Source organism: Lepidochelys kempii, chromosome 26, assembly GCF_965140265.1.
Source record: "Lepidochelys kempii isolate rLepKem1 chromosome 26, rLepKem1.hap2, whole genome shotgun sequence".
In the NCBI taxonomy this organism is placed as follows: domain Eukaryota; kingdom Metazoa; phylum Chordata; order Testudines; family Cheloniidae; genus Lepidochelys; species Lepidochelys kempii.
Window position 1 is genome coordinate 12,298,185 of NC_133281.1, and position 23,649 is coordinate 12,321,833.

General features: G+C 45.2%; 1 protein-coding gene across 1 annotated transcript in view; it reads right to left on the bottom strand.

Annotated features, from left to right (window-relative positions):
* Positions 1–833: 833 nt before the first annotated feature.
* The window catches only part of LOC140903620 (substance-P receptor-like), an 89,896-nt gene continuing 67,080 nt past the window's right edge, over positions 834–23,649 (bottom strand). The window contains exons 3-5 of the mRNA XM_073325165.1: positions 5,236–5,386; positions 4,196–4,392; positions 834–1,168 (exon numbers count right to left, since the gene is read on the bottom strand). Coding sequence (XP_073181266.1) covers positions 877–1,168; positions 4,196–4,392; positions 5,236–5,386 — 640 coding nt within the window. The 3' untranslated portion in view covers positions 834–876. The remainder of the gene's footprint in view (positions 1,169–4,195; positions 4,393–5,235; positions 5,387–23,649) is intronic.

Sequence of the window (23,649 nt, forward strand, 5' to 3'; positions counted from 1 at the left end):
GGAGACCCAGATGAAATCAAAGGTTGTGCTAGCACCTTTTCAGGGGTAAGAGCAAAAGAAGCGGAACATGTCACATGGTCAATTTTAACTTGAATCCAGTAAACAATGCTGGACTACACTACAAATAGAATCCTCAGAAGGAGGAGGAATATACTTTGACAGAAAGTTGAGCAGTGGAGAATAAAAAGAAAGGCATGGTAGCAATAAACCTCAAGAGCTCTATCTTTCCTTCACCTAAAAGGAACTGAAATCCTCCGTGTTTAACACACCACATGCAAGAGAGGCAGCCTTGCTGTAGCGTAGCCTACTAAGCTAGTGGAGGTGGCCGCTCATTTCGTATTGGTTGGTTCGGAAGTCACCAGCTCTATCTTCCTCTTTTGATACCATTTCTCCATTTTGTTAACCAGCAACAAGTGAATGGCAAGTAAGGGAGGAGGTAGGACAACAAAAATAGTGGGGAAAGCAGATGGAAAACGCCCCCTCCCCCCGCCAGTGGAAATCTATATTGCATTCAGACACTGATCAATGGCAGAGCATAGCTTGAGAATGAACAGCATCACTGCAGGCCAGGTTCTGATACCTACCAATGCTGTATCCTAAATTAAGATCTGCTTTCAGTGAACAGCATCTGTTAAGCATTCAGCTCAGCAAACGACTGCAAGATCCCATAGAGAGAGAAGATATTGTCAGTGTTAACTGGTGTAATTACATTGGGTCAGACAGGCACACTGTTGAGAGGTGGCTACTGTCACAACCAAGGCATAGCATCCTAATCAGGAAAAGGTGAATACAGGCACACCTGGATATATGGTTAATGGAGACCTGGGGCATAGGTATATGCAATATTTTCTGACCCTTGCTCGGTTGGATGGCAGCTTAGGAGAGCGTGTTGGAATAGAAGCTGAAGCTCTCGGAGATGGTTTTAGAGTCACTGCGGGAGGAGCCGTTGGATGTCATATCCACGGACAGGCGCTTAATTTTGTTGCTCTCTTCAATGTCTTCCTCAGTGTTACCGGTGACGGAGGATACGGTTGTCTCCATCCGGCTGACCTTGTACATGCTGCTCTGGGTCTGGAGGTACCTGGCAGACTTCATTTCCAGCCCTTCATATTCCCTAGCACTGATGAAAGGGCACCACCGAAAAGCGTGCTTAAAGCCAATGCGGAATCTGAGGAGACAGCCAAGTGCAGGGATGTTAGGCCCAGCATGTGCTGAGCTGGTTTCAGAATGTTTTCAATGCAATCCGTAGGAGGAGACCCCCAGCATATGCACTGATGCAAGAAGTGTGACCAACTCTCAAACCTTAATACCCCTATGGTCCAGTATTCTGTTCACTAGACCACACTGCCGCATTCTGTTCCCATCTCTGCTGCTGACTCACCATGTGACCTTTAAGTCTTTACCCTTCTGTAAAGTGGGCATTGGGATTTCAGAGAATCCTAGAAATGTCGGGTTGGAAGGGACCTCGAGAGGTCATCTAGTCCAGCCCCCCTGCACTGAGGCACTTTGAAGTAAACCTAGGCTATCCTGGACAGGTGTTTGTCCAACCTGTTCTTAAAAGAGACCAATGATGGGGATTCCACAAGTTCCCTTGGAAGCCTGTTCCGGCACTTAACTACCCTTTGAATTAGAAAGCTTTTCCTAATATCTAACTTAAATATTCCTCATTGAAGATTAAGCCCATTACTTCTTGCCCTACCTTTAGTGGATGTGGAGAACAACTGATCACTGTCCTCTTTACAACAGCCCTTAGCATATTTGAAGACTGTTATCAGGTCCCACCCCCAGTCTGCTTTCCTCAAGGCTAAACATGAAAGGTTAGAAAAACTGGGCCTTGTAGTTCAAGTTTTCTAAACCTCTTGTCTGGACTCTTTCTGTCTCTCTGTGCAGTTCACCCACATCTTTCCTAAAGTGTGGTGCCCAGAACTGGACACAGTACTCCAGTTGAGGTCTCATCAGTGCCAAGCAGACCTGGACAATTCTCCTGTGTCTTACATGTGACACTCACTCCTGTTGATATACCCCAGAATGACATTAGTCTTTTTAGTAACCGGTTCACATTGCAGACTCTTATTTGTGATCTATTATAACTCCCAGATCCTTCTAAGATGTACAAGTGCCTAGCCAGTTATTCCCCACTTCGTAGTTTTCTGTCCATTGTAAAAGCACTTTGAGATCTTTTGGATGCCAAGTGCTACATAAGAACTAGGTATTATCATACAACACTTTTTAATCCAGGATCTAAAAGCTCTTCTTAAGTATTCTTCATTTTGGTGCTTAATAAATAATTATTCCAGTGAATACAACAATCAGTACTATGCTCCCATTTCCAGTAGGCAAACAGAGATATCAAACTTCCCCCAGCATCACAACACAAGTTAATGGCAAAACTGAGAACAGTATCTTGTGCTGTGATCCCTAATCCATCCCAGTGTAACCACTGGACTGCACTGCCAACAGTCAATCAACCATCACTACCTTGCTATTATACTTGGTAAACGAGAGAGGCTTACCAAACTCTTTTGCAGTTGGGGCATATAACTGACAAATTTACTCAAACAAGTTTTGATTTACCCAGTCCCTCTTTGCATTCCAAGTTCTTATTTCCAAGGGTAGAACTCTTGATGGCTTTTATGCATCTGTTTACGTAGTAATACTGATTAAGGGCTTTAGCAATGTTTTGTGTGTTTCTCACCAAGTTTAGATTGGAAATTCTTGGGTGCCTGAAGTGTGCCGTACTCAATTCTGCATGAACCGATGACGTTATATACAAGTTAAACTGAAAATCTTACTCCATCCAAATACCCACTGGAGCCATGGGAGTTTGACAGACTAGACACTTCAGGATTGGCCCAGTTTTATAATCTTGTATGTGCTAGAACAGTAACAATTTTATTTAAATGCACATAAATGTGTCTTTATATAAAGCAGGGATCATAGCTATGGTGGGAGGGTAGGACTGGTATAATCTATTAACCCAGAGGCTGCCACTCATGCCAGGGTGATGGGTCCCTTTACAAATACAGACCCAGATGGGCAGAAAGAGGGTATCTCATTCCAGGCATACTGCTGCTATCTGCTCTCTGGGCATGGATTAGAGCCTTCTGATATTTGTTGGTATTTTTGCAAAATATTTCAAAACTGCATTGCTTTGTTTTGAAATTTTAGGAATTAAGGTTTGCCTAAAGACTGTTTGATAGGAAAAGGTTTCATTCAATGTTGGGGTTGCCCCCTTTAACTTTTCTTCCTCCTCCTTGACCCTGGAAAAGTAGGGGATAAGGGAGAGAAAGTGGGGAACAGCCAAGCACCTTTTCACCCCCATGGAGAAAAATGGAAAGTGTTTCCTTTTAAAGGAAAAACACATTGTCGAAATGAGAACTTATTTCATGCTGAACTTTTTTCATTTAAGAAAATACAAGCTGACCATCATTAAAGCGATTTGAGTATGCCTTTTTTTGGTAACTGAATAAAGATTGGATATATCCCAGCTCTAGCAGGGATTTTCATCTAGCTAAAATGGGGAGGACCATTATTCTCCACTAGACTGCACTATCGGATCCCAGAGGAGCTATTAGAAATATATACTTTGGTGAGTCTGATCTACAATCTGCTGTAGCCCTATTGACAAGGGAAAACTGTCCTGGATATAGCTTGGAGTTTTTATTTGACTTTGGCTGCCTAAAGCCTTGGAAAATATAACACCTGATTATTCAGAGGTGCTTAATACCTGCAGTTCCCATTGACTGCCGATGAAGATGTAGGAGCTCAGTACTTGGGAAAATCAGCCCCTTAATTTAAGAAACTGGTAGTGAGAAGCCCTGGTGTAGCTGTTAATTTGGTACACTCCAGCTATAGGAAAAGGAGGGATAGCTCAGTGGTTTGAGCATTGGCCTGCTAAACCCAGGGTTGTGAGTTCAATCCTTGAGGGGGCCATTTGGGATCTGGGGCAAAAATTGGGGATTGGTCCTGCTTTGAGCAGGGGGTTGGACTAGATGACCTCCTGAGGTCCCTTCCAACCCTGATATTCTATGATTCTATGAAAACCCAAACAATTTGCTGAGTAATTTGAACAGCCACCCCTGATGTGTTGGCTCCCTGCTAAGCTGCAACTCACCACCATGTCTAGGGTCCTCTTCTGTACCCAACCCATCCCCACATCTCCCCTTTATTGCACTCAGTCAAGCTCATAACTCACCTGTCATTGAGGCAGCAGTAGATGATTGGATTATACATGGTGGAGCTCATGGCCAGCCACATTACTGTTAAGTAGACCTGCTGGATAAACTTCTCCTGGTACCAGTCGGGGTTAAAAAAATGCAGGAGGAAGTAGACGTGGTAGGGCAGCCAGCAGACTGCGAACGTGCACACCACAACGATCATCATCTTCACCACCTGTACACGAGAGAGAGAGACCTGGTTATAGAAGTTTACGCTATACCCTTTGAGCAAAGCGTATCAAACAGAACTGAAGCCAGCGTGATCGACTAGGGGGAGAATGGCGGGGTGGCCGTCCTGGGACGAGCAGTCCTCTGTTTATCCACAGAAAAACAGATCGGCAAGGCAGACTTGTGCTCCATATGCTTCAACTCTGCCCTGGAAAGGACCGCTTCAAGGAGTAAGTAGTGGTCTTCTTCCTTCCTTCAACCCTTGGTCTTTCTATTGTGATTTTCAACCAGGGGAGGCAATTATTTCTGTTGTGAGAGTGGTGGGGGCTTTGGATCCGTGTCTTTAGGAAATGGATTGAACCCAAACATATTCTCCTCACCCCGCCCTATATCAATGACTTTGGGCCACTGCTGTCTGGGGCTAGATTTGAAATGGTGGCTCTGTCCCGAGCAGAATCCCATTACCAGTTATCTGAGCCACCCAGTCTCTCCAAAATACAACGCACGCCTTAATTTCAGTTTGGTATCCAAGCACTCAATGCCACATTGTTAAAAATGTACCCCTCCTATTTTGGTGCCGGAGTTTTTGGGTCTCCAGCTGGCATCTTGTTGGACCTGATTTTTCAAAGGAGCTGAGCAACTGCCGCTCCTATTGATTTCATCTGTACTATACACCAAGGCATCCAAAGTTGGTGGCCACTGTTGAGAAATTTGACCGCTGTGTATACGCTACGTTCCATTTAAAGAATGCCTGAGAGAGAGTGAATTAACTATAGACCCCAAGTCTGTTCAATTGCCTTTGCACACCCACTCCCCAATTATTCTGCCATGAGGCCAGAAAGTTGCTTACCTTTCGCTTGGCAGACACTTGCTCGTGGTAGCGGTCAGAAGAATCACCGGGTATCTCACTAGCCCACAGAGTGATGCCAACCACCGTGTAGGCGCATCCTATCACCAGGAGCGGCAAGAAGTAGATCAGCACGGTCACGCAGAATTGATACCTGAAAGTTTGTCCCGGTAAAATGCGGTTGAGTGCACAGGAAAACAGGCAGGATATTTGGGGTCTGATTCTCGGGTGCGCTGAGCACCAGCAGTCCTCATTGACATAAGCAGGATTTGTGAGTGCTCAGTACTTCTGGCAAGTCTGGTCGTTGGATTTCAGCAAAGCATTCGACACCCTTACGAAAGCGTGGTGTAGCTGGGCAGTCGCCCTGCTCTGCCCCTGAAGGGGTTAAAAACAGCCCGGGGGAGCCAATCGGAAAAGGCTGGGAGGCAGCCAATCAGGGCCACGTTGGGCCCTATAAAAGAACTGCAGGGCCAGAAGGCAGGGCAGTCTCTTTCCAGCCCTGGAGGGAGAGGGCCTAGCTGCTGGGGAACATATGGTACCTGAAGCAGGCAGTGCTGGGGAAAAGGGCAAGAGGAGTTGGGAAACTCCAGCCTGGCAACTCCCCAGGCTGAGGCCTTGGTCAAGTCCTAAACAGGTACTGGGGCTGCAGAGGTGCAGCCCAGGGACAGGAAGAGGCAGCCGGTCCAACCCCCTTGCCAGTGATGAGTGGCCATTACAGACTGCAGTCTGCCCCAGGGAAAGGGGGCTGGATGACAACTGGCAGTAGCCATTGAGGCAAGGTGGGCATAGAGTGCTGGGGGTTCTCCTGGGAGGGGAGACCCAGAGCTTGGTGGTACTGCTGGGGCAGAACCCCGAGATAAGGGGCACCAGGGTCCAGGAGGGACACGGGGCCAGTAGCAAGCAAGACACCAGCCTTCAGAGGGCACGCCGTACGCTGGAAAAAGGGCTAATTCCCGGACGACCAGCAGGAGGCGCCACACCGGTGAATCTTCGACTTTGCTACACGTTGCAGGAAAAATGTTAAGGCTATGTGGCAGGGTAGTACCCAGCTCGCTGAGATAATTGACTGACCGGAGAAGTTTGCAGGCTTCACTGGAATCCGTTAACCTACTGGGATAGGGATTGTTGACGTTTGTGGGGCAATGATTAGGCTAATGAGATATTTAGACCAATAAGTGGGAAATCTAATTGGCAGGAACAGGAAGTAAGGGGGAGCTCAGAGAGTCAGGTGGGTGTAGTAGAGAACGATGGGTGCCAGGCTTCTCCTGACACATGCCTGTACTGGATTCTGCAGTGCCTGGAATCTGAAGGTGAAAGGTAGACACGGGGAAAAGGAACAGGCGGTGTGTATGCTGTGAGTTAGAGACGACCCAAATGGGCCAGGCAGCGTGGCACACTGGGTAGATGAGGGAGTGCTCTGTGACAGCCTAGTTTAAACTACCTGTTAGTTTGCTTCCTCCACCTGTTGGATCTTTTCATACACCTTGAAGGCTGGGCTTTTCAAAAGGGCTCGAGAGAATTAGAATTCCCACTGAAATCCAATGCCCTTTTGACAATCCCAGACACGCATTCTTTGGGATGGAGGCTGCCTCCTTACTTAATTTCTGTGCTTGGGGCCACTACATGTGAGTAGTCTACAAGTCAATTTAGTGTCCAGAGTGCAGTCAATTTCTGTTCTCAGCTGCAGCTAATCTCAAAACCTCCTGAATTCTATTATTGTTGGGGCATCCTCCTGAGAAGTGATTTTTGTTTTTAGGCAGTGAATCATGAGTGTGGCTGAGCTGTTTCTGGAGCTGACACTGCTTCATGTTGTCATCATTTTATTGAAGAGAGATCCTATTATCCCATATAAATAAAGGGCTTCGCACCCCAGCCGGCTATCAATCAGGCCATATTCATCCCTGATGGGAACACACACAGAGTCAGCCTGAATAAGCAGCTGTCCGGAAAGGAGATCGCCATCCCCGTGCGTGCTATCGTTCTTGCTGTCGAAATGTTACAAATGGCTTCCGTGTAAACATTTTAGTGAGCTCACAAGCAGAACTGGAATGTTGCTGTCTATCTTGAGTTTCCCATGGAAGCAATGCCATGTTCCGTGCTGAACTGAGTTGCTGTGTTTTAGTTGTGACTGACATTAGCACCTTTCCAAGAAAAAGGAAAGCATGCACTTTACAAACTGTGTTCTAATTGGACACGGCACTTCTTCCCCTAGAATGTAGAATCCTACTTGTCTTTGCACCTTCCTCCATACAAAACCTTCTTCCTGAAACCTCATTCTCTGATCCAGTCTACCAGAGTTCCCCTTCAGGCCCTCAGGGAATTCTAGTATTTCAAAATCTGGTTTTGTCCCAAATCGGAACAAAGTAAAAAATCTCAATTTTTTTTTCTTTTCAAAATGAAATATTCCAAAAAGTTTTGCATTGACTGACATTTCATTTTGATGTTTATAATGAATAAAGTCAAAATGTAATGTATCATAAGCAAAACAAAACAAATCATTGACTTCTCATGAAAATGTTGATAAAATGATGCATTCCCATGAAACATTTTGGTTGTGTGGTATCAGCATTTTCCAACAGAAAAGGGTTCCATTGGAAAAAAATTTGACCAGCTCTACCTCTTACAGAAAGCCTATAAAGCCCATTCCTCACCCAGCCTTCCCTACACAGAGGTTTAGCTAATCCACAGATGCCCTCAAAACACTGTACGTTCCAAATTTGAAATAAGTATTGAAAACATGGCCCCAGGCTTTGACTTATTCTCATCTACATTCCTTTATCAACTGAGACTGGAAGAAGTACACCATTGAGAACTCACCTACCTAGGAGGGACTGAGCTAGTTATCAATTCACTTGAAACAAAATGCCGTGGTTTCTTTAGGCCAAACTTGGTATAAAGAGAAATAAACACTGAACTATAGGAGAACTCAGTGTAGAGATAGGTTTAACATTATTCTTTGTTACAGTAGCAACCAGCATTGGTACTTCATTGTGCGAGGTGCTGTACATACACATGGTAAGATGTAGCCCTGGTCCTGAAGAGCTTATGATCTAAATACATATCAGGGAGAAAGGAAGACTTACCCCCATTTTACAGGTAGGGAACTGAGGTATAGAGATACCAAGTGACTTACTCAAGGCCATATAAGAGCCAGGAACTGAATCCACGTTTCCTGAACTGCAGTCCAGTGTCTTAATCACAAGATCATGCTTCCTCTATCTGACATTGAGGAAAAGTCAACCAGCTTTTTTTTTTTTTTAAACCTGTTAGTAATCAGTAACCACCTGATTGCTGTGTATCCCCAAACCCTGGGGAAATTCAGATCTGTACTTTGCTGCTGGGGGTGAAATTTTCAGAAGTGCTTATGCTAATTAGGAGCCTGTGGTATACTGAGGACTAGGTTGGAGCTGCAAGCTTTAAAGGCAGAGGGTTTTCCTGTTCCTGCTTGAAGCCTCAGGGGCTCTGTAGGGAAGCATGCAATTATCAAAGGCAGTCTTCAGAAAAGCCAGCCTAGAGTAAGACTGGGTTAGTTGTGGCTCTCTGATTTAAGGAGCAGCCTGTTTCATCTCTCTCTGTTTTGGGGTTCTTGTGTTCTTGGGTTCTGAATTCCAAGAAATAAAGTAGTGTTACGTTGCAACCTTCCAGCAACAGTATTTTTGTATCTAACTTCTCTGTGTGTATGTCATGAATGTGACAGAACTTTTATGCCCCATTTTCAAAAATTACGTAGGAAAATTTTGCTTCTGGTTCCTCTTCTAGTTTACAGTTGGTGTGAGATGTTTCTCCCCACAAGAGTTTCCCAGATGCTCTGCTGCATTTACAACAGTTGCAGTTTCCTGCCTTCTAAGTTTACATTGTTCCTCTCCTGCCTTCAAGGGCAAAACCATATATTTGGACAGCAAAGATATTGGAATCCAAAAAACAAAAACAGATGGAGGCTCCCTAGAAGCTGCTGTCCAGTTCAAGCATTTCTCCAGTATCTATTGCCTCGTTTACATTGTCTGTTCCTGGTCTTGGATGGTGAAATGGGACTTCAGCTTTTGGAAACCAGATATCACTTTAGCTCTTGTCACTCACTGTGTTTGGTATCTAAACACGACCTGATGATTACCAAGTGCATTACAAGTATTAAATCTCTCAGCACTCCTCTCAAGTAGCATTGGTTATGTTAGATCCGTTATACAACTGGAAACAGGCACCAGGAAGGATTAAGGATAAGTGCCTCACTCAGGTGTGTATGATTTCCACTGGGTGTTAGTGGGAGCCATGCACAGGTATCCAGGGGTAGGGTACAGCTCTGCGAGTTGCCTTCAAGTCTCACCATACAGCAATCCTTTGGCAAAGCTAACAGAGCCAGAAGTGCCCACTCCCGGTCTGACTCTAACCACTAAAAGGCACATTGCCCTTAGTTCAGTTACTCAATGCATGTCAGGAGAAAATCTATGGAAGTTGAACTTGCTGTTTTTAAGTCAGTTTAAAAATCAGGTCCGTTGGGGCAAGTAATGACCTCGGCTACAATGGTGTAAATCCAGAGAGGTTAGTCGCTCTGGTGTAATGCATGGCTGAAAGGCACTCGGATACAGCGGCAATGAGCACGTGCTAAGCACCTATATAGAATGGGATAGAGAACTCTCTTTACAGCAGGAGATTTAATCAAGGGGAGGATGTTCCAAAGTGTCTAGATGGTGCGGGAGTGAAAGTCCCATTGAAAGTCAATGAATTTTAGGCTCTTCTGAAACCTGCAGCAGGGTAATTCATGGGATTTGGGCCTATTCCAGGTTGATAAATGTAATGGTTTGTTTTTTTTTAAAGCCGTGTACTTAACCACTCCATCTGAAAACAAAGAGGCTCCTCTGACTGCCCTTTCACTCAATTTTTGTGTAAAAGCATCGGCTTTTTCCTAGGGTACGGAAATGGCAACATAAAATGACCTCATCTACAAAATGGTGTATTTCTATGGTCGCTGTTGCTTCAAAGGATTTCCAGCACCCCCATTCCCACCCCCCCAGTACATTAGCAGTTCCAGGAAGGCAATAGATCACGAAAGCAAAGCTAGAAGCGCCCTCTAGTGGCTGAAGACTCATCATTGCAGGCCTGCACTGTGATCGCAGCCCTGGGCGAATAAGAATTTATTTTGTACAAGATTGCAACCCTAAAAAACCAACTCCATTGCAAAACATGACGAGATTGGCCTGACGCCCTCAGTTGCGAATCCAGGTGGGCAATTCAAAGTGCCCCATCAAAATTATAAGTAAAATTAAATAGACATGAGCTCACTTGATGGCAGTTCAGTGGCTGATATGAAATGAGTTGGATGTCTCTGCCCAGTTTATATTTTGGGGGTCCTGATCAAGTTCTGAATGGGTGAGTATCTGTGTCACCAAGGCCACCTTCCCAACCGCACATCTAAGCAGGAGGCACGTGGATCAGCTGGGAAAAATGGGGAAAGCTTGTAACGATACATGTGCATTAGTCTCTGGGGGGGTCGTAGAATATCAGGGTTGGAAGGGACCTCAGGAGGTCATCTAGTCCAACCCCCTGCTCAAAGCAGGACCAATCCCCAATTTTTGCCCCAGATCCCAAATGGCCCCCTCAAGGATTGAACTCACAACCCTGGGTTTAGCAGGCCAATGCTCAAACCACTGAGCTATCCCCACACCCCAATGGAGCATCTGTTGCCAGGAGCAATTGACTTGAAGAATTCAGAATGAGGGATGTGGTGCAGTGTACAGGGGAGTTGGTGCTGTACACTTAGGCCCAAGTCCTCAAAGATAATTTATGCTCCTAACTTCCACGGATTTCAGTGTAAGTTGGGAGCCTGAATACCTTTGCGGGTCTGGGCCTTCCTGTGTGTCTCTAAGTTTGGGGATCTGCATCTTGCTTAATACTAAAGGAGAATACATGCACAGCAGGCCTGATCCAGCTCTCACACCAGTTGGACTATACGGGCTACTTTCTGATTTACGTCGGTACAAGAGGAGAGGTTTGGGTCCACTATGTATGCAGGCTGCCTGGAGGACAGCAAACAGCTTGGGAGCATGACCACGGCACGCTGTAAGGTGTGATGAGACAGCAGCTTTAAGGTAGCTGTGTTTCAGGTCTTCCCTGCCTCAAGGGTATTCCTGCACAACACTTGATTTGGTCCATTATAGAGACAGGAGCCAGCTCTGCAACTGCGATCGGGGCTCAGATTCTGAACCCACTCAGAGTCGGGGGAGGTTCAGACCAAAGGTTTGATTTGGGCATCGTCGGGACGTTGTGTGGCTTCCTTAACATGTATGAAGCACTCTGCCATAGGGCCTTTCATCTGATGATCTCCACAGGAAGCACTGTTACAATGACATAAAGCAGAACGCTGACTCCCCACTGATTAGGAAATGCCATAAAACAAGGCACTATGGGTAGGTCAGCATTGCAGTCTGGGGTGTGAATGGCAGCTCGTGTAATTGGACTGCCCAGCTGTACCATAGCTAGTTCACTAAAATCAGAAGTGGAGATGCTCCCGCACAGGCTTCAGCACAGCTGTCCTAGCGAGTATGTACCTAGAGGAGACAGGCGGCTTGTGCGGCCCAAACTACAGCGTCTTCCCTGCTATTTTTAGCTAGTTAGCACAGGTACATCTCCACCAGCTGCTATTCGCACCCCTGGCTGCAATGTAGACTTACCTTATGGTTAGGGACACCCAGAACGGGTGATCCAAAATCTCAGACTGTCAGAAGTTGGGACCGGACAACAGAGAAAGGATCACTTGATACATTGCTCTGTTTTGTTCATTCCCCCTGAAGCACTTGGCTCCAGCCACTGTCAGAAGACAGGATACTGGGCTAGATGGACCGTGGGTCTCACGCAGTACAGCCATTCTTGTGTTACCAAGGGAAGTATTCCAACAGTTGAGCAGTGAATTGTTAAAGAGGTGATTCATCATTAGAAGAACTCCAGCGTACGTGGCACAAACAGAAATAAGACAGTCTCTGCACCAAAGACCCCAGTGTCTAAAAGAGACACTACGGTGGTGGTTTTTCTCTAAATCTGAAAAGCCAGTGGAGTTGAGAGGCTGGGAGATTGGTACATCTTGGTAGTGTCAAGTAGCAAGTTGTATTGGTAATTAACTCGGAATTCCCATCTCTTCGGGTTGAGTGTGATCCCATGAATACTGTTCCAGATAGCCCAGGGTGTAATTTTTTGTCTGGCTCTGATGTATTTATTAATGTGGGATTCTAGAAAAATAAGTAATTAAACATAGAATGAATTGGAAGCTTGCTTGCTAGCCGCAAACTAGTGAAGCGGTGGGACATGTTGTTAAACACAGCACCCTGTCACCGTGGAGCTGTGTGAGATTTATAACTCAACCTTGGCTCGTAACAGGGCATCCAAAAATGGATGAGAAAAGAAAGTGATCCGTACCCTGCTTGGGTCACGGGATACCAAGTATGGCTTTGCAGGAATTTTTGAATGATTATTGTCTTAAGTGAAATGCCTTTAAATGGGATTAATGAAAACTAGGAGAACTCTGTTATCAGCCAGTGGCACTGGAGGCTAGTCCTGGCCTGTGACCTTTCATATCCCAGAGTCCTGTCAGGTGATTGGGGTCAAGGGATAAACTTAGATCTCTTCCCAGCACTATTGTCACGCATTTATTGCAATAACTAACGTTGGTTGCTGATCACCAGTAATTTTCTTTGTGCTCTAAACTGAATAGCATACCAGTTTGTAGACTCTCACAGGCACATCTGTGTCTTGTCTGTGACTCTGTCCATCCATCTGTATTTATAAAATATCGGTCACTGAGGTATCTAAGCGCAGAGAAATGCTTTTTATGCCCTAAATACTGCCTGGGTGTCTAAGCTCGAATATTACCAGGAGAAATGGGGATCAGCCTGTTTGAAGAAGAGCAGGGGGACCCAAGGCGGATTGAGTAAATGGGCTTCTTTACTGCGGTATTTGTTCCCCTAGACCCAATTGTCGAGTAAGCCCTGAGTTAATTACATTACAACTTTTTTATTTAAGTTAAAATGTAAATGCCCACATTTACTACAACACCCCCCAAACCCTTATTTCATAATATGAACGCCCATATAATGAATATTAATAGCTATATACTGAATATATATTGTTTACAGCATTAAGCATATTATACAGACATTTTTACTGTGAAGATACATTTCTTTGCAGTAATTGTAATCTCATGTTCCCTTAATCAGCCGTTCACAGGGGAGGGAGGAAGGGGCCATGACCCCGAGCTCATCTATGCCGCTGGGAAAGGAAGGGAGGGGGAGATAACACTTCTTTACTCAAAGGGTATATTTTAAACAACCGCATTCCTTATATAGCTGCAACGCTTATCTATCCTTAACGAGCAGAAGGGAAGGGAAAAGAATGGCTGCGTGCCTGTCCCTTTCTCCCTACTACATGGTGCTTGCCTGTGCCTCACTGCCTGATACCATGATAGTCGTCACCCGGAGTAGGTTTTTACTTAACCCTTACGTACCCCAACACAGCCATATAAAGTCTGGTTGAAATTCTGCTCTCACATCCTCATCTCAAAGTGCCCAAACCCTGTAGGGGTTACACAAACTGGGCTCTCAGGGTTGAAACCCCGCCAAGCCCTGCTGTATTGCTTGAAGGCCGGGGTTTTGGTCTTCCTCTCACAGAGCACAGGAGTACGCTGTTTCACCACTCCAACCAAAGCAGATGCTGCACGGGCTGCAATGGCGTAGACACCCCTAGGCCTTTGCCCCGTAGCTAAAAATAGGTCAAGCTAGCCAGCAGTCCACACTGGATAAGATGCCCCAGAACGTATAGAGGATGGATGCTAGAGAATGCCGATGCTGTGTAGGCTCTGAGAATACGTCCGGCTGGAAACAGGAATTTCTCTTCTGAGGGAAATTCTGACACTTAATTTTTTTCTGTTTCAAACTGCAACAAAAGCCAAAAATTTTAAAATTTTCCCCAAAACAATAATTCAGAACTATTTTTATTCAGGATAATCCAATCCTCTTGTTTCAATGAAGTCAAAACACGCAGTTTTAACTTGATCATTTTAATACATTCTGGTTTGACTTCTACATTCAATTAAAATATTGAGTACAGTATATTTAAATCCATACGTTATGATATTTAAACTGAAATGCATTGAAACATTAAAGTTGAAACACAAGGTTTTTGCCTGATTAAAACCTTTTGACATTATCAAAATGAGACAATCAAAATGATTCATTTTAGATTTTTTCCCATTGAAAATCTTGTTGAAATTTATATGTTCCGGTGAAACGTTCTGATTTTGATTAAACTGCATTTTTGGCAGACCACTGTTCAGCTATTACTTTTTTTAGCAGCTTCAGCCCTACCGCAGATCTTCCTGAATCGGGGGAGGAGCTGCATTGGCTCTCAGCTGTTGCCCCACATCTCCCAAGGCTGGGGAAAGTGTCTCCCCCACCCACGCCTCAAAGACACTAGGAGAAATGGCGTGTGTGATGCGTATAGTCTGTATCTAGTTAAGACTTGTTTTATGAATTGTACCTGTGGAGCAATTAGGGGGGGTAAGGGTAGGATTGGGGGGAGGAAGGGAATTGCTGGGTCCTGGTGGGAACCTCAGGCTGTGAAAACAGCATCGACCAGTGTTTGCAGATTTTGCAGTTCTAAGTTGGCCACAAGGTAACAGACAGAGCCAGACTCCACCCTGGCTTCTCGTGGGTTTATGGTTCTGCTTTAAGAGGTTTATTATCCTTAATCATAGCTGATATTCTGCTCTTCCTGTGTGCTCAGGTCTCATGTTACAGAGAGAGCAAGATATAGTTCCGCCCTGGCTTGCCTATCCTGGAGCAGAATGTTACCCTGAGCAATTAGCCTTGTAGCACCGCCAGTAAAACCCCAGCACTCAGGAAGAGCAGGAAATCAAATGAAAAGCATTCTTCAAGTCTCAAGAATTAGTATCTGCCTTCCTAGAGCAACATGTGCTAGGCCAACAGCCTTCAACGGAGCCTCTCTGGGTCACAGCCTCAGATACCCACGGGGGGAGTTTTCTGTTGTGGCTTCGAGTCGGGATTTCAGAAGGTTCACCTTGTTTACCTATCTGGTTGGTAGATTATTCTCAAGCCTCCCCAGGAAAGGGGGCGAAGGGACTTGGGGGAATATTTTGGGGAAATAGAAACTCCAAGTGGTCCTTTTCCTGAATCTTTGTCTAACTCACTTGGTGGTGAAAGCAGTACCCATCCAAGGACAGGGAAGGATTTGTGCCTTGGGGAAGTTTTTAACCTAAGCTGGTAGAAATAAGCTTAGGGGGTCTTTCATGCGGGCCCCAACATCTGTACCCCAGAGTTCAGAGTGGGGAGGGAACTCTGACACAGACAATCAAAGAACCATTAGGATACCCAAAAGAGGCCCAGAATTAAATGCAAGAACAGAATTCCCTCTTTCTTTCGCTGCCCCATCCTCAGCAGCTTTCCCCCTCCCCAGCTTCAATCCCTTCTCACTGTGCTAAATTACAGAAAATACCTTCCTCAGCAGGTAAATACAGTCTCTGTTGCTGGTATCTTACAAATGCACCCACTGCTCCTTTGAACCAGTGTCTGACACCACGTGGAGTTTGTGATTCAAAGATTCATCCCCTTGATAAGCAGCATTGTGCTGAGGATGTCTGGTTATCTCAGTTAGTGAAATCACAGGTGTTAGGAAGAGGCCTGAGTTTGACTGTCCACACCACTGGTCTTGGGCAAGCGTTGAGCCTGGACTTTCAGCACAGCCTTCTACCACTTCAGCTAAAGGAATAACTCCATTAGCCAGCAGTAGGACTTGATCCTCCTTGTGGACCTGCCACCAGAGGGGGATGTGACATGCACTTTACAAGCGAGTGACAATTAGATTTTTCTTCTGACAAGACAAACAGGGATTGTCATTTCCTTATGTAACCACATCGAGGTTGGTATTTACTATGTCCAAGTGCATTGTCATTATAATTTATACGATGCTCACTTTAGGTCCATCATTCACAGAGTTTGGAATGTACAGTGTGTGAATTTCTCAGCAGTGGGACAACTTCAAACTCATTAGGAAGGTGGATTCATGCAGGAGGCTGAAACTCCAGGTGCTTATCTGGAATTTATCTGCTGGAGCCTTCAAAATTGGACTGGAAATAAGATAACAGGCTTTTTTGCAAGATTTCCAGCTCTTCCACTAGTCAAGGCAGAGTTATTGCAAGGAGACCATTTCTTGGGGTATTTCCAAGTCCCAACTAGTTCCAAGAAGAACAGAAATTGTGAAGAAGGGGGAAAAGGTCACTGAACTTTTTCAAACCTGATTCTGTTCGGATGTTTGGATGGAGATGCAGTTCGGTCCTTTTATTGAAATCGTTTAGCTCCTTCTTAGTAACTTGGAGCCTGATCGTGAGATGCCCCAAGACCCTACAACTTTCATTGAAGTGGGGAAGGATATATGACACAAGATTCAGATGCACCATGAAACCAATGATATACGTTAAGATATATGAAGATATTTGCGTCCTCTGGACAGATGACTTAAACTCCCTCAGAGATTTCCACCACAATGTCAACAGCCGTCACCCCTACATTAAACTCTCTCTCGAACACTCCCACACCAGCATCAACTTCCTGGACACCACGATCAGCTTCAGCGGTGGAACCCTACAGGCAACCATATACAAGAAACCCACAGATCACCACACCTACCTACATAGATCTGGTAACCACCCCAAACACACCAAGAAATCTGCTATCTATGGCCAGGCACTCAGATACGACAAAATATGCTCCAAGGAGAAAGTCTGGGATATACACCTTAACACACTCAAAACAGCCTTCACCAGACAAGGGCACTCCATCAGAGAAGTAGACTGAGTATTTAGGTGGCCTGTTCCCTGATGCAGAGAGAATCTGCTTCAATACAGCCCTAGTTTAATGCACAGCCCTAGTTGTCACCTGCCACCCCACACTGGAACCCTTACAGGGTATCATCAAACTACAACCATTCTGAAAGAAATCTTTCCTGAACCCCTTCTTCTGGCCTTCAAACCATCCCCCAACCTCTCTCAGCTCATCATCAGAAGCAAGCTCCCCACAAACCAAGACCCACCAACTCAAAGCAGCACCAGACCCTGCCAGAACAACCGATGCAAAACCTGTAGCTCCGCTGTGACAATGCTCAAAACCCCCCACAACACACCTTTCGAGATCCATGAGTCCTACACACGCCTATCACATCATGTGGTGCACTCATGCAGTGCACTAAACACCCCAATAACTATGTGGGTGAGACCAGACAATCAATACGCTCTCAGATGAACTCACTCAGGAAAATGATAAAAGTCAAAAACACCCTATCTCCTGGGGGGTAGGGAACTCTCTTCCCAAAGAGGTCAGCTCCAGAGTGATCAATCAGTTCCCATCCTCAAAGGAAAAGTGCACAATGCTTTCAAAAGATGAGCCTAGGAGCTTAAATAAATAACTGTATTAAAGCTATGATTTATAGTGTCTAGCAAAGACATTGGATTTATGGCTTCTTATAATAATTTGTTACCCTCTGACCCTCCTTTTTGTCTATGGCTACAGGGATTTTAACGAGCCACTTCACCTTGAATGGTCCCTTAGAATGTGCGCTAACTACTTATGCTAAAAGAAAAGGAGGACTTGTAGCACCTTAGAGACGAACACATTTATTTGAGCATGAGCTTTCGTGAGCTACAGCCCACTTCATCAGATGCACTCAGTGGAAAATATTCCTTTTCTTTTTGCGAATACAGACTAACACGGCTGCTACTCTGAAACCTGTCCTTATGCTAAACTATCTGTTCTACCTGTTTTTAGCGATAACTCTGAATACCCAGACCTGAAGAGGAGCTTTGTGTAGCTTTCGGCAGCTTGTCTCTAGCACCAACTGAAGTCAGTCCAATCAAAGAGATCACCTCACCCACCTTGTCCCACGAGGTTCATCAGGCAGTCTGGGACAAGGTAGTGGAGCCTAAAGAACAAGGAAGGTGATTTAGGCCATACTGATGAAACGCCAGTGGACAATGTTTAAGGCTCATTGGTGAATTAATTTCTTGCCGATGAAACACATGCCTCTATGGTGCCGCAAAGAGTGGGCCATGTTATTGACCAAGAGCCTGATTTTTAAAAGGATTTAGATGGAAATGGGGTACGTGATAAGATTTTTCAAAAGAACTGCTTGTGGAGAAAGATGCCATTCAACTTGAGTAAAGGTATCCAAGTCTGGCTCATGAAGAGTAGTTTCGAAGCATAATTTTGTTTCCAATCACGTACAGCGATCAGTGTGGCCTAACACAATGCACACGGTGGGCAGGTGTCTTACTCGAGCAGAACTGATCAAAAAGGTGATTGCGCCATTATGTTTGTTATGAAGCTCCGAACTTATGGAGCTGATCCAATAGGCTCAGCTGAAGTGGAAATTTTATCCAGTGTCCCAGTGAGCACTAATCAAAACTACAGCAGCGGAGATAGCTGTGGAAGAATGTGGCCTTTGGTTGTAAAGAAATGAAGGCAAAGTCTTGTTAAAGATGACTGGACTGTGAAATCATAGGATGTTTCTTGGGGCTTATTAATGGGAGGAATCATGTCTGCTTTTGTATCTTGGTGTATTGGTCTTTTTGCAGTGGTGAAGAGGAATGCAGATTGCTCAGTGGTATCTACCGTATTGGCCCATATCTGCTTTTGTCTTGTACGCACCAGTCCACAACAGAGCACGGATGTTGCTGAACTAGGGAATAATGCGTGACTGACGTCCCGGTGCCTGACCCTGAGCAGCATTGAGGTGCAGTCTGTTGGTCCCCCAGATTTTGTCACCGCCTGCAGCCATACCTCATGATGTGCTCTTGTTAAAACTCAAACTAAGCAGGTTAGGCTGGGTCAGACTTCTGTGGCTGGGTCAGACTTCTGTGGAAACCCAGGCTGATGCAGGAAACTTAATCAGTAATTCAGCAGGTAATTGAGCCAATGACCAAAGGTGATTTGAAAGGTCTTCGTGTGCCGCTGGAAGTGCATAGCCGTCTTTTGGATAAGAGCCCCTGGACACTTTTGGTCATTAAAGACCACCTGGTGTGTGTTGAAAGATTTGGGGCTGGGGGAGTTGCCTCAGTGTCCTAGCCAAATTAAATTCCCTCTGCAGCTACCATTGGATAAGTTAGTCTTTCTTTGTCCCAAACTGTTCTGTTGAATTGCTGCACACTGTTTATCAGCCACCACACCCCACCTCGGAGGAGGCAGCAGAAAGTGCATGTTGAGATCCATCTAGATGAAGGGGCCATCAATGCAAAATGCTCTTCTCGCTGAAATACGTATTCTGTTGAGCTTCTGAAGAATTCTGCCACGTTTCAGCTCTTTACAGGAAGCCTATCAAGAATGCACTTTGCTCTACACTAACGGAGGTGCAGAAACAAATGCGTCTCAAATGTTGTGCAGTGTAAGAGGGCACTAGTTCCAAACAACTGTGAAGCAGTCGAATTCTGTTGGTTCAGCTGTGTCTTGGGGCCAGATTCACAGTGCTTGTCAAACTCAGTGGAGTGACACCAATTTACTTCAGCTGAGGAGCTAGTGAACTGGTACAGCTGCCTGACCAGATTGGCCTGAAGGATATCTGAAAATGGATAGCTTGGCTGGATGCCACAGATGGATCCATCTTATTCTGGGGCTCTTATAGCCAACAGGGGCCATTGATTCTTTTCTGGTCGATCACCTTTGTTTTTAATATACCATGCTGCCTGTTCCTCCACGGCATTGCACAGGGAGTAAGTCATTTACACCCGTGCCAGGAGGCTGAAAAAACCAACTACTCTGCCGTAGAGACTCTGGCACTGTGTCTGTGAAAGCGGCTGCTGTGTTTTATGCAGCTCGCTGTCAAGTCTGTGTGGCATGCACTCTTGATGGATCATGATTGCAGTCTGTAATCACCCAAGTTCCATACCAGTGCAGTTAATTTCAGGGCCAGATGTTATCCTGTAGGTTCAGAATGACTGTGTGTGTTTTACTTATCAGAAAATTGTATGATTGAATAAAAGCGCAAAGCAGTGAGCAAACTTCCTGACAGCATGAATTATATGTAGCATTATTATTCCTAAACACATGTTTGTTGCAGAGGTTAATTAAACCTCAGGAGCCACACAGTGATGGCATCGGAATCTCAGCATCGCGGCAAACACCTAAAGGTAAGAAATGAGTAAAGGTTTTAAGCAAATAGTTTCTTATGTTTTTACGTGAGAGCCAAATCTCAGCAGGCCGAACATGTGGGGCATTGCTTCCTGATGAGAGATGTAGCGTGTGCTTTCTGAGGATGTTCTGAAGTGGAATACAACCCTGATTTTCTGGAGGTGTGGAGCAGTGGCACCCAGGAGCTTTGGGGTAGAGGGGCAGAATTTGGGGTTTGGGAAACAGAGGGGATCTGAGTTACAAGGCCACAATGTGTGCCCTGGATTCCCCCTTCCAAGTGACATAAGTTTTACCGACATAAGTTGTAGTGAAGACATGGCCTGACTCTGTTTAGAAAAGTCCCCAGACAGTCAACGCAGGCTTGCTTAGAATGCAGAGAGACACTGGTGGCAAGCGTTTTGCACTCATTGCCCAGCATTAGCCATTACGTAACATAATTAATACAGCACGGAGGAAGATGGTTTCATGAACTCAGCAGTGCATTCCTGTTCTCTGGGTTCATGTGAGGCTGTCGCACATCTATTACTTACATTTCAGGACATTAATGTCAGTAGAAGCTAATTTTAATTGTCATTAGAAGTGTAATGCAATTAGAACTTACTAATTACAGTGACATAGATATTCATGGAGACCTGAATATGCAGTTCAAGCCTCCACAACTTCAGCTTATTTCCCTTCTTGTACTTTTCTATGGGGGGGGGGGGGGAAATCCATGCCATCCTACTTCAGAACTCACCACTGGGAACGATGTTGGGTTTAAAATAAACAGTGACCGCATTAGCCAGCTGCTGCCTTTTCTCATCTTCATTCTCACCTTTTGATTTACTGATGCCAAAGGCCTTTGAACACATCAGTGAGGTGCAGCCGATATTTTAAGGAGCTCCCATCCGCGGGCTCTCCCATAATCCAGGAAGCAGGTGACGCTACTTGACAAAGTATGGAGCAACCACTAGCTGCGCCATGGTTAAGGTTGCAGCTAAATTGCTTTCTGATAGCTGAATTTCACATCCCCCTTAACATTCACCTCCTCGGATAGTTTGAAATCTGGTTTTGCCATTTCCAGAAGTGGGGTAGAGTTTGTGGTGCAGATCTAAGGCCATTTGATCAAGGTATCCTCAGTGGGTGAACACTCTGACTGAAGTCAACGGCTGAGGATCTATCTCACAATTGCTACTGATCGCATTAAAAGCATGGACACCAAAACCCAACTGGTAAAATGCACAGATTTGTAACAAATGAATGTATCATTGCATATGATCCGGACCATGTCAAAAACCTCAAACTATTCCTAAATAACACTCTCACCACATGGGAGTGGACTCACAAAGGCAGTGCTGCACAAACTTAGCTTGGTCCTGTTTGCATGAGGGAATGAAACTAACAAGGAGCAGAAGGGAGTGGATGCAAAGCACATATTCTCTGTGTGTATATAAAGTCTGCTGCAGTTTCCACGGTATGCATCCGATGAAGTGAGCTGTAGCTCACGAAAGCTCATGCTCAAATAAATTGGTTAGTCTCTAAGGTGCCACAAGTCCTCCTTTTCTTTTCACTTATTTTTTGTTTGTTAAAAAGACCCAGGCTAGCAAATAGCATCAATGATGTTGGCACAGGGCATTTCTGGGGGCACAAACCACTAGCTACAGTTAATCGACCCTCCCAGCTGGTCACTCACCCTCAGGAGATGCCTTCTGCTTTGCCTGAGTTGGTGTTTAATGAACAGCCACGCAAAGTAAGGATTCAGCTAAACTGGCAATGCATAAGTAAAGCAGAGTCTCTTCGCTATGCGCTCATCCAAACATGTCCTTCATCAGCTAGGCAGCATGTACGGTTTGCTTTTTTTAGTACAACACTCCTGCAGATCCATACTCGTGTTCTAATCACAAGCAGTCATTTGAAAACATATCCAGTCACCCTCCACTCCATATATGGCATCTTTCTGCCAAATTTCTCATTGTCTTTAGTCATTGGGTCCCTGGGTTCTGTTGCTGCCCATGTGTTGCATGTCCTTAGACAGTTCACTTAGGGCAAACTTTCTTCCCAGCATTCAGCCTGGGTGAAATTCATCGCTGTTCAGAAGGCCACGAGGGCTTAAATGGTGAATACACCTTGCGCTGGCTCTCTGAGCAGGGGTGAACTGCACTCGCTGTACACTATGGAGGTCTGCTGATTCCCCTTCCAACCTGCTCTGGGAGAGACGGACAGATGCCGCTTGCTACGTGTCTTAGAGTAACGCCTGCTTTTCTCCACTGCCACAAACTAGAGGTTGCTCCCGTTTAACCCTGTGCAGCTTGGGACATCATTCATCAATATTGTTAGCTAGCACATAACCCCAGAATCGTTAGTACTGTATCTACTATGGGGCTGTGATCGGTGCTTCAGAAACTGTGGGTGGAGGCCTTGGCTACTGTCCCTCAGCATGGCGTATCTGGAGAGCAGCACGGGGAGCTCACAATCTTCCCATTAACCTGTGCACGATAGTCTCTCTACCTCTGAGTAGAATGCTCACTTGCCTCATGGGAGAGATTTAAGTGTCTACAAAGTACTCTGAGCTCATAAGAATGGCTATACTGGATCAGACCAAAGGTCCATCTAGTCCAGTATCCTGTCTTCCGACAGTGGCCAGTGCCAGGTGCCCTAGAGGGAATGAACAGAACAAACAATCATCAAGTGATCCATCCCTATTGCCCATTCCCTGCTTCTGGCAAACAGAGGCTAGGGACACCATTTCTGCCCATTCTGGCTAATAGCTATTGATGGACCTATCCTTCATGAATTTATCTAGTTCTTTTTTTAACCCTGTTATGGTTTTGGCCTTCACAACATCCTCTGGCAAGGAGTTCCACAGGTTGACTGTGCATTGTGTGAAGAAATACTTCCTTTTATTTGTTTTAAACCTGCTGCCTATTAATTTCATTGGGTGACCCTTAGCTTCTGTGTCATGAGAAGTAGTAAACAACACTTCTTTATCTACTTTCTCTACACCCATCATGATTTTATAGACCTCAATCAGAGCTCCTCAGACAGAAGGTGCTGTATTGCTGTCTAAATATTTTTAGGCCAAACACTGTAAGCCATACTCAGTTCTTCCTTGGACAAGACTCTAGTTAAGCCTTAATAGGAGCTTTGACTGAATAATAACTCCAGGGTTTAGCACGTAATTATTGGGCCAGATTCATCCCTGGTGTACCTTCACTGGCTCCAGCGGAGCTGCTCCAGGGATAGTATCAATTAGAGGGCCATTTTC